Source organism: Hyalella azteca, unplaced genomic scaffold (assembly GCF_000764305.2).
Source record: "Hyalella azteca isolate HAZT.00-mixed unplaced genomic scaffold, Hazt_2.0.2 contig10897, whole genome shotgun sequence".
NCBI lineage: Eukaryota > Metazoa > Arthropoda > Malacostraca > Amphipoda > Hyalellidae > Hyalella > Hyalella azteca.
The window spans coordinates 24937-36633 of NW_025940916.1; the positions used below are offsets into that span (position 1 = coordinate 24937).

The 11697-nt window shown below is 37.8% G+C and overlaps 1 protein-coding gene across 2 annotated transcripts; it reads right to left on the reverse strand.

Moving 5' to 3' along the window:
• Positions 1-5939: 5939 nt before the first annotated feature.
• LOC108672418 (trypsin-1) lies at positions 5940-11413 on the reverse strand. 2 transcript variants are annotated; one of them, XM_047882613.1, is made up of 9 exons: positions 11295-11413; positions 10937-11003; positions 10302-10360; positions 9580-9683; positions 8774-8933; positions 8173-8286; positions 6945-7045; positions 6806-6848; positions 5940-6509 (listed from the first exon to the last, which is right to left on the reverse strand). In XM_047882613.1, the coding sequence occupies exons 1-9, from the start codon at positions 11295-11297 to the stop codon at positions 6342-6344; spliced, it is 819 nt and encodes a 272-aa protein (XP_047738569.1). In that variant the 5' UTR covers positions 11298-11413; the 3' UTR covers positions 5940-6341. The 2 variants fall into 2 exon arrangements, with proteins under 2 accessions (XP_047738569.1, XP_018015556.1); XM_018160067.2 differs by lacking the exon at positions 6806-6848 and having other exon boundaries at positions 6902-7045.
• Positions 11414-11697: the final 284 nt, after the last annotated feature.

The window sequence follows — 11697 nt, forward strand, 5'->3', positions numbered from 1 at the left end:
TTAATTTTTCAGTTGCTGCAATGATTTTGTACAAAAGAACAGGATATTGAAAATAATATTTTAATATTCATTAAGGAATAACGCGTTGACAGTCGTTCCAGTTTTTGTATGTAAACAAACTGCAATGAAAATTGAGTATTAAACACAAATAAGGTTTTTGCTTCTGATGCTGTAGTTCATGAGAAAACAATGTTTGATAGTCTCACGAATTGAACTCTAGACGACCTCTTCGCTGGAGCAAATCCGAACCTCGCTGGGAATCGCGTCAGGTGGTGAACACGCGGCGCGGCTGGTGCAGCTGCGGCAACCCTCCTCATCACCAGCTGCTGCCACCCTACACACAGGTGGCTTACACGCGCCGCTGTTACCGCAGTCGTGGTTTAGGAGGTCGACGCGGGGTGTTTTCGGTACTGATTAAAACGAGATAGAAGTTCTTAGATCAAATGAGAGATGGGAAAAAGTTTGACGATCAGCGTGAAGAGATTATATCTCAACATATAATTTTACAAAAACACACGAAACTCAAATTTTTTATTAATTCGATAAAAATTTAAAAATTGCAACACGCTGGTTAAAGTTAACCGGTAGCTTATTTAACAACAAACTTTCTGAAATTCAGCCTATGAGCACATTAAAAACGGGTCAGAAATAATGTAGCAATAAAACTTGTGTAGTAATTCTCACTTATGGCTAATATTGAGCGCTTTTTCGCTAAACTTCTAGGAATCAATTTTATTTTAAATCCCGCAACTTCAAAGAATTAAGGTGAGCTGAAAAAAAACTTCCAGCTCCCTCATTGAAGACCAACAGCTGTTTGGATTAATTATATCGATCATCTCAATCTTGTTGGCTGTGATCTCAATTACCCAATGCACATCCACTTCTAAATCTATAAGAGATCCTCGAACGCGATCATTGATCTCATACCCCACCTCCGAAGCGACCACTCAAGCCTTCTATATGTGCTTCAGCCGATGCGATGCTTCGTGTTGCGTCATCAATGAACTCTACCAGCCTTTAATTGAGCTGCCTCCATTGTACGTCATGTAGGGTTAACGTAATTAAACTTATTGTACCTGTGATAGCATTCTGAAGAGACCTTACTACTTAATATCAAACCAGAATGAATGTAAAATTTTAATATTTCCAAGATTCATTACAGTTCATTTACTTAATATATTTTAGCAATTCACAATTAACTACCTCATTTTACCATTGTTGATTTTTCGGATGAGAATTGATAATTTTTTCATAGATTAAAATTCAACTGCTATCCGAAACTTGGCATGCGGTGACCACTACAGACCTCAAGTAAATCTCAGAGACTGGCAGACATATTACATCGCTTTAAAAGCAAATTTATAGTTTTTTACTAGTAGGTGTGTGAAAATTTTGACTCTAATAAACAAAATTTGATTTATTATTCTTGTTAATTACACTTCAGTTTTAAACGATTTTTTCAGCTATTCAGTGTTTCAATGAATTAACATAGCCATTCCTAAGGATCTTAGGATCACAATTACAATTTTATAACTTATGAACACCGTTTTTTTATACGCTGCCCAAGTGTAGTAATGTCGTCACTGATGATTAGGCAAAATCTGGCTAAATCGTGAGGAAAACGCTACTTTCATACTCAATCGCCTTTATCCCTTTCTCTCAAATTTTGTGACTCAATTCTTTCCGGTCTTGTTTCCCTTCTATATCCTAGTTTGCAAACAATTAGTTTTCTAACTTATGAACACCGTTCATTTATACGCTATCCAAGTGTAGTAATGTCGTCGCCGATGATTGGCAAAATCTGGCCAAATCGTTAGGAAAAACGCTACTTTCATACACAATCGCATTTACCCTCTTTTCTCAAATTTTGTGATTTAATTCTTTCCGGTCTTGTTTCCCATCCATATCCTAGTTTGCACCCCAAATCGCTTTTGCTCGGCCACCCTATTTCTACCCCACCCCGTAGGCAGCACCCCACCCGTCCTCCGTAGACAGCACCCCACCCCGTCCTCCGTAGACAGCACCCCACCCCGCCCACCGCAGCAAGTGCGCTCAGCGCAAGTCACTTGTTCGTCACGGAGTCTTTGCCGCGCCATCAAGTCTGCCGCCGTCCCTCAATTGTGGCCTCATTATATTCGCATCGCCTCCCTCCCTGCCGGGATGCTCAGGCTTGCCGCTGCATCACAAACTTCTCATTGGTCATCCAGATTGCTAATGTACCTTCATTATCCACCATTATAATGCTAATGTACCTTTATCAAGACCTTATTGTTATTTGCCGATCATACAACATTATTTGAATCATAGTTTGTTTTAATTATCATCCTATTCCTTGTATAATCGAGGCACATTGGTTATAATGTGAACAACTAAACTAACGAATATTAGTCGAAATTAAAAAAATATTCTGGTATTACAATCCGATTACTCATGAAAACAAGATATCGAGATTTGTTATTAACAGTTAAAGATACCTTCAATCCGATTATTTGTCCAGTCCCGTGCGCTATGGTAATTTGTCATGGTCCAAGATAAGAATGAGTGAGCGAGGCGTCACATGGAAGGAAGGAGCTTTGTATTACTCTGGCTCCATTACAGTTTAATCCAGCGTGTCCATAAGCGGTAGCACGTGCGGTGCTCGCAGCTCCAAGTCGAGGGCTGCGCCATGGGGTTGTAACACCCGTCACACCACCAACTGGGGGAGTAGCAACACCAGTGCAACTCAACCACAATTGTTATAATAACACGATACTAATTAAATGTTAATACAAAGGCTGTTTTAAATATCACGTGTTCATAATGAACCTTGATTATTTTTTTCTGCCGTTAAAAAGAATAGATGACATGATTAAGAAATGATTCTACGATAATTAGGAAAAGTAACGTTTTTCAGGTTAAACTTCTTTTTAGTAAAAAATCATAAATGTTTTATACATGTATGCTCTGTCTAGATGCATACAAAACATACATGGTAACATTATGTCCGAAATGGATAAGTAAGTAACTTGGTCTTGCAGTAATTATTAACAAATTTGTCCGTTTATCTCAAGTATAGTAAGTTGTTTGAATTGAATATTTTGCTTCATCATATTCTTTTTCTGTGAGTGCGCGGAACTTGCACAATTTATCTTCATCAAAAATAATAAATATTTTAAAATTCATTGATTAATTTTCAGTACAACTTTATCACTGAATTTCCTATCCCTTTTCAGCGCATTTTCTCATTTCTGAAAAAAGGCGCTATTAATTGTGCTCGTCATATCCGTCTGTCCGTCCGTGACTGAGAAAATGCGCTTTCTGTCACTCACTGCAGTGAGTACTGATCTAATTTTTTGTTTAATCAAATCATTAATCTGCATTCGAAAGTTGTGCAATGAAGAGTCATAGCTGGACAACTGCTTGGTTAAGTGCGTATCAAGGCACTTGATGAAGGCAGACTGAGTGCCCAAACTACGAAATCTGTACTAGAGTGTTCATGTGGTAACCTTAGTACAGATTTAGCCCAACTTCATTGTAGGATACTCCAATTACAATTTTTTCTTAGACTAATGCCTTTAAGTTCGTAAATCATATTACGAATGCATACGAGAAATTACGGGAGAAAAATAATCGTCTCTGTACTCCTGTCGCTAGTGAAAAAGCTAATTCCCTATTTTTTGTTTATAATGGCCGAATAATTTTTTCAAATTTCACCTACCTAATATTTCGTAGTTAAATCTGTTATCCTGCAAATATGTAAGGACGAGAGATTCTGTTTTGCACAAGTGGACAATATATTGTTTACGAAAAATTTGATACCATCAGCACCACGTCTACTTGCATGACTACTTGAGCTCGTCTGTCAGTACCGCAGCTGCAGCGGAAGCAACGCTTCGTTACTCTTACGCAGCGGAACAAATCTCACAAATCGACTGCAGGCTATACCGAATTTTCGAGAGCAAGCCTATTTATGAAAAATTTTTTTTTTCTAGGACCAACAACGACTCGATCATTAGAAAAGAAGACATTAACCTTATATGTGCAGAACTTCTCTTAATATGTTGTACATAATTGCTGGTTTAAATTCAAGGAATAAAACATTGGGACTCTACTTCCTACATGTTTCTTTTTCAATTAAGAAATGAGAGAAGAGCAGAATGTTGTTGCTTCGTGTACTCTGTATGTTTCATTTTTATATGCAAGAGCAGAAAATTAATTAAACCCGCATTGATTTCTAAACGTTTTGTTTTCATTGATTGTGCCGCGAGATGTAGTCACGAAAAGTTCAAGAATCGGCAACAGGCCATGGGCCTATTTCTTCAACGCCGACACTTCTATTCTATTCTATTCTATTCTATTCTATTCTATCAGCGAATTTAAACTAGGAATAAATTTTCGCATTCAGCGCAAAATAAACTGTAGGTAAAAAAAAATCTAAGAAAATGAGCAAGGTCTTGTAATAAATACAATGTACCACCGCGTGCAATATACTTTATACCGTATGTAACTTTACGATTGGAGAAAAATTTACGTTGTTTTTAGTAAACAGTGATCTGTGCCAGGGAATGACTTTTCAAATTATTTCCTAAAATTGCTCTTGTACAAACGAACTAAAAATACTTGCAGGATCATATGAACGTTAAATCGTAGCCTTTGGTCAGGTTAAGTTTCGTAGAATTGCATTAAATTTACTCTTGTTCTGCCAGCAAAGTCTTGTTTCTGCATTGACTTGAAGTGCTTCATTTTACGCGGAAATGTATTTTGGGGAGATCAATCATATCATGTACAATTTCTTGGAATAACTTTACCTGACTACAATTCCTGCTACTCAGCTGTGTAACTAATGTCTTGATTGATTAAAGTTATCGCATGCATAGCTCTGTAAACTGAGCATACATATGGCTGCAAATGAAGTTTTTGTGCATTTGACATTGGAGACGAGACGAGTTTTTTGTCGTGTGACGTGGCGGTGTGAGCGGGACAGCTGCTGCGCGCCATGGGACAACCGCAGGTGGCGGCCGCTGCGACAACCTGAACAAACAACGCGGGGGGCAGACGATAGTACTGCCCTGACGCTGCACTGCTACTGCGCTGCTACTGTGCTGCTACTGCCCTGACGCTGTGCTGCTACTGCGCTGGTACTGCGCTGCTACTGTAATGCAACTGCGCTGGTACTGCGCAGGTATTGCGCTGCTACTGCACTACTACTGCGCTGCTACTGCGCTGCTACTGCTCTGCTACAGCGCTGTCACTGCGCTGTTACTGCGATGCTACTGCGCTGCCAATGCACTGCCACTGCGCTGCTATTGTACTGCGCATCTCCTACATCGTCCAGCATCACATCTTAAGAATCTCTCCACGGGCCATACACGTACGAAATAATTTATTACAAGGATCACGGCTGCTCTTTATTGTTCTTACTCCAACTTAACTTTATTTCGGCACGCCGACGCCTCTGGTGGTTCCGAGATAAATTTGTTTAATTTTAATGATCATCGATAAATTTCCTCTGCGTAATTGATGTTCACGGTAGAAAAATTAAAAAGTATAGAATAGAAGAATAAAGAAAATGAAGAAGAATAAAGAAAATGAAGTAATATTGGGAGAATAAGAATGTAAATATCGGACTCATTCATATTTTTATTCATATTAACGGTCGGTGCCTTGCCAAACTAGGCAAAATTAAGCTCCAAAGTTATTTTGTTTCATTGTTTACCTTTTAATGCTTATGGTGCCTCTATTATTTACCATAATATCCTTAGGATATTTCTGCAAACATCTGCTGTATCTGCATGCTAGTTTCGAATAGAAGTGAAGGTACATGAAACTCATCATTTTGTTGTCAGCTTTACTTGAGTACTTTTAAAATAGGTGAGTCGATCGATTTCTGTCAAAAATCAATCAATTAAGATGACGAGTGCATTTAAATTAAACGATNGCTTCAATTGACATAGAGGCAAAGTGTTTAGCAAAGTAAACTTGGTCCCTGAAGCATAATCAGCTAAATAAATATAATGCAAGCTTATACATATTGACTTCCAACGGTATGTTGAATTTATATTTTTATTTTTAAACAACTTGATGTATTGGATCAGGATTTATGTTCAGTAATCCTAAGTAATCTCTCAATTATTCCAACCCCAGGCAAATACTCATGAAGTGACCGATCGATTACAATAATGAAATTTGATAACAATGTTTAATGATAGTAATGTTTCCTTATCAAGATCATTCATCGTCAGGATAACCTAAGACGAAGTTGTGTTTCTCAACCCAGTCTGAGAAGACAGCAAGTTCATTCATCGTCAGGATAACCTAAAACGAAGTTGTGTTTCTCAACCCAGTCTGAGAAGACAGCAAGTTCATTCATCGTCAGGATAACCTAAAACGAAGTTGTGTTTCTCAACCCAGTCTGAGAAGACAGCAAGTCTCGTGTAGATGCCGTATTTCTGAGGCTTGGCGCACCCATCTCCCCAGGACACAACTCCGTGTAGCTCCCCACCGCAGATCAGAGGACCGCCCGAGTCCCCCTGGGGAGCAATTATCAGGTTTACACTTTAAAGAGGCAAATCCAAATTTTAATAAATGCCAATGCTTTCATTAAATAATCCTTTTTTAAATTCACTTTACAGATGAAGTTTTTATTAAAAAGATATAACTCAGTACTCACTGCAGTGAGTGGCAGAGAGCGCATTTTCTCGTCGACGAAAACTTGAGGTCACGGACGGATGGACAGACGGACAGACAGACAGACAGGCGGACATGGCGAGCACAATAGCGCATTTTTTGCACAAATGAGAAAATGCGCTAAAAAGCAACAAAATACCTGGCAAGCATCAGCGCCTCCCTCAGGATAGCCGGCACACAACATTGTAGGTCTGAAGAGGTAGTTGTAGCTCTCGAAGCAGGTGAAACAAAATACCTGGCAAGCATCAGCGCCTCCCTCAGGATAGCCGGCACACAACATTGTAGGTCTGAAGAGGTAATTGTAGCTCTCGAAGCAGGTGGCTTGATCCTGCACCACCACGTCCACCTTGCGCAGTGTTGGTGACATGGCTCCACCGTCCTACAATTCAGTATACATTTAACATAACATAACATAGTGATGTCAGCGCTAAGGAGTAGGCCTGGTGTGGCCTGTCGCCGATTCGTGAACTTTTCGTGCCTTGTTCACAGAAGATCTAAAATCCTGTCATTTGACCGGATCTTTTCAAGACTGACGATAGTTTGAAATAGCTACTAGACTTCCACATTTTCATTCTATTGATTCACGTTGCCAAAACAATTGGTGTTTAACTCAACCTCTATCGACAAATTTTATAGTGCAATATTTATTGTAATAAATAAATAATAAATTTTAAAACTAAAATTCATCCCATTTACAGTTATTTCTAAGCTTCATCAAATACAATTGAAAACTAAATTGGTGATGAAGTACCTTGACGTCAAATTAACGATTATACATGAGATTATTCGCTAATGAACAAATTTTACACGTTCGAGTATAAATAAATAAAATGCTGGACATGATCATAAAATAATTGTATTTCTATTCTGTGACATATCTAAATAAATTTTTATTGATTTCATCTGTNTGCTGGACATGATCATAAAATAATTGTATTTCTATTCTGTGACATATCTAAATAAATTTTTATTGATTTCATCTGTCGAATATAACAGTGACGTTGAAGACACAATGAACGACGAAGAGATAATTGAAGTACATCACTCATCGCTTAACCACAACCCTCCTAGAAATACTCTAGCCGTAACCCTTATTAACAATGTACTTAAGTATATATATATATATATCCATAGTCTGCTTAAATCGCAAGTTTACAAGGAATGTGAAAGCAATTAGAGTGCCAAGCAAGTTCATTATACCTTTAATGAAAACTTATCGGAGACCACCTCCAGCATCAGTCCAGAAAATATATTGAATATAAATATAATAAGAACAGTAAATCAAAAAATACACGGAGATTCAAACCTTGGTAAAAAAAAATATAACTCAGTACTCACTGCAGTGAGTGACAGAGAGCGCATTTTCTGGTCGACGAAAACGTGAAGTCACGGACGGACAGACAGACAGACGGACATGACGAGCATAATAGCGCCTTTTTTTCCATAAATGAGAAAATGCGCTAAAAAACGATACAGGAACATAAAAGTCAATCGATTACAATGTACCTGAGTTGCGCCCCAGCCCAGGACAGTGCAGGAGGAGCCTACGGGAAGCTCTTGGTCCTGGCCCACGACGCTGATGAATCCCGTTCCTGTTCCTGAGGCGCCTTCTCCTTGTAACTGACACAAAGTTTAGATATTATATATAATATATAGATAATATCTAATTAATATATAATCTAATAATATGGAATATCTATTCTATTATATATAATATTCTTTTGATACCCGCTCGAGAAGTTTACTTGTGTTTGAGAATAATATTCATACGATTTAGATTGCCTTTTGATTGACGCTCGAAAAGCTCAATTGAGTTTGAGATATTGCTTGATAAAAGGGATGCTGGTGTACTGCATAAGTTAATTTAGTTGCTTTATTTTTGAGTCAACTAACGAGTATATTGTTTACTCAATGCTCAATTTTCACTTCTCCGATCAGACGAAGTGGATACCAAATGCACAAGTTAACACAATACTTTTTATCTTGTGAAGGCCACCAGTGAATGAAATCAACTGAAATATAGTTTGGAATGGATATAAAATTACCACGGATGAAATTTCGAACATAGTGTGGTTGATACTAAAGTAAGACAATAAATGGTCGTTACCTTCAGCAGAGCCACGTCGTTCGTAGGAATGGCTGTCCCGACTTCAAAATGGAAGAGCTCGTACTCAATGACCTCTTCAACCAAGATCTCCTGGGTAGCAGAGCTCGGGTTTTCGAGGTCCACGGTGCCCGCCACTATTTTAAACCGCCACGCCGACCACCTATTGAAGAAGCCAAAATATGTTATTATTAGCCAAAAGATTGATTTGCTGTTCACTTATAATCTAGACGAGCCCACAATTACTGATGAAAATCAAAAATTGCTTAATAACATGCTTAGAATCATTCATGATTTCAGTAAAAATAGATTTTTTAAAAACGCTAATATTTTTAATCAAGCTGTACCTACTTTTCAAATATTCTCTGCAAAGTTTTTTTATGGTACGGACAAAATATTCATTATTATTGGTTTATTATCTGCCGAAGAATTATTTGGAATTTCTTAGGAAATGAATTTCGGGCGATGAAATTTCGGGAACAATTTAAGAACCATTTATTAGTTAATAGTTATACATGCTTTGATGCTCAGGACGCTTCATGTCTAACAGTGAGTACAGAATTTTAGAGCACCGCAAAACTACTTATTTATTATCTGACTTCTTACCTTCAGATGCGTAATGGAATTATCGATGGGCGTGTTCGAATCGACAGTAGAATTGAGAGAAAAACTCATTTAAAACAGTAAGAAAATAAAAGTTCTGGATTCAATAAAGCACATATAGGTAACATAGGAAAAATTCATATTTATACGCTCTTAGAACTCATAAGTGAAGAGTAAATACGCGCCTGTTATACTGCAGCACTCACCCTTGGACGCAATGAGCTCCAGTAACTGCATAGTGCCGCGATATTAGAGAGGCTCCACAGTGGAAATGAACTTCTCCTTCTGTGTTGTTTAGATACAATGCAACCTGGAGGTAATAACGAGCAGCAATATAATTTTAATTTCTATTATACATTTTCCTAACGGTTATATTTATTTCCTTTTATTAATTCAAAAAACACGATCACTGATCTCTACAGATCTAAGAAAAAATAGATCCCATCTCTTTGTTCTCGGATCGCTACTGAAGACATTCTATGTAGTCCTTTATTGCTTCATGATAATTACAGTAAACAATCTAATATAATAATAAGCAATTAGTTATTATCTCGGGGTGGCCGAGTGATTAAGATCACTAATATTGGAAGCAGCGAGTTGAATGGTGTGATACCCACAACTAGCTGTGAAAATTGTAGTTGACATCGGCAAGTCGGACAGGAGCTGAAAAAGCGGCCAACAGGCGAACACGGGGCAATCAACGCTGAAATCTCTACATATTCGATATTATATAAAATAACTATAATAATAATTATTTATTTTAAGCTAAAAATGTTTACTCTATATACTATGTTTGAGAAATTCGTAAGTATTCGAATCTGTTACTCGGTAGCGCTGTACACATTCGTGAACGAATTATAATAACATGTATTCGTTTGGTTTGTTGATGCATCGCAGGTTAGGTTTAAGCGTCACTTCAACTACTCACCACGAAAGGAAACTCGCCAGGAGCTGCCTCTGTCCCGCCAACAATCTTTGTTCTCTCATCTGCAGATGATTACTTTGCAATTAGGAACAAATCTACAAATGATAAAAATTGCACCAAAAATTACGCAAATGAGCATTTAAAACTGATTTTCGAACATTATTCCGTGCGTTTTAATTTATCGTTAAACTTTTTAATTAGGGAAAAATTAGGCTCGAGGCAATTTTAGCAGATTTTCTTCTATAAAGATAAATTAGTAACGCCGCTAGAATGATTAATCATGTTTTTATCGGTAAATACATCAAAATCTCATTAAAATGCTTGCCTTGTTCAAATTATAAATTACGATCATTATAGACAAAATGTTCAATTCTAAGAAAGTACATTGTTCTTGAATGTAGATATTGAGTTGACTCCATACCACACGTAGAAAGAAGTCTATTATCTGTTTTCGAAATTGTCTGACTTTTTTTTTTTACTTCTGTATGCGAATCAATCCCTAGACTTCTTTGAAAGAGGCTATAAGTTCTCATTTTATTCGTTTCGTGATTTTTTTTCTTTGACTTTTTCATTGTAATTTTCTAGAGCAGCACGGATACGTAATTTGCACCTAGTTACTGAAAGCGAAATCTACTGACCTTGAGTAGACACTTCTCGCAAGACGAGAATGGTTAAGAACAGACACAATCCAGAAAAATGCCGCATCTGCAGTGAGAATTGAAAGATCGTATTCAATAGCTACACGGATCAGGCAATAAGTCCAGCAGCTATCTCAATCAATCGTCAGCTATAGAAAGATCGGGTTCCACAGGACGGATCCCTTGTGAATCAAGTCACGAAAAGTTCAAGAATCGGCAACAGGCCATGGGCCTATTTCTTCAACGCCGACACTTCTATTCTAAGTAGTTTCACGACGAAATTGGTAAATTTCATTTTTCGACTACCTAAAGAACTACGATACATATTTAGAATTGAGCAACGTCTTAGTTTAATTACCATGATCTCGTGTATCGCAAACCCAGTCGCACGAATGACCACCGATGTAGCCCAGTTGAGAAACTTGTGCAGCGATTCCCTGACGTGCCTTATCGTTTCCTATCGCGCCACCGATGACTAGTCTCCCACGCCCGTTTCACCGCATTTCCTTATCAACTGTTTAACGAGTTGGAACTAGCTAATTAAAGATCGAAAATTGCTTATTGTTGACACACTCCAATGAGCAACAAGCGAAACAAACACAAATCATTTCTGGTGTTTCTCTACATTGTAATAACCGCAGTGAGCAATAATCTTAGGTGCTCAGGCAAGCGTATTGTGTTGCTGTCCGAGCTCTTTAGGCAAACAAATATGATGTTAAATCATCTGCAGCGCGCCATTTCGACAGTATAATTATGGATAT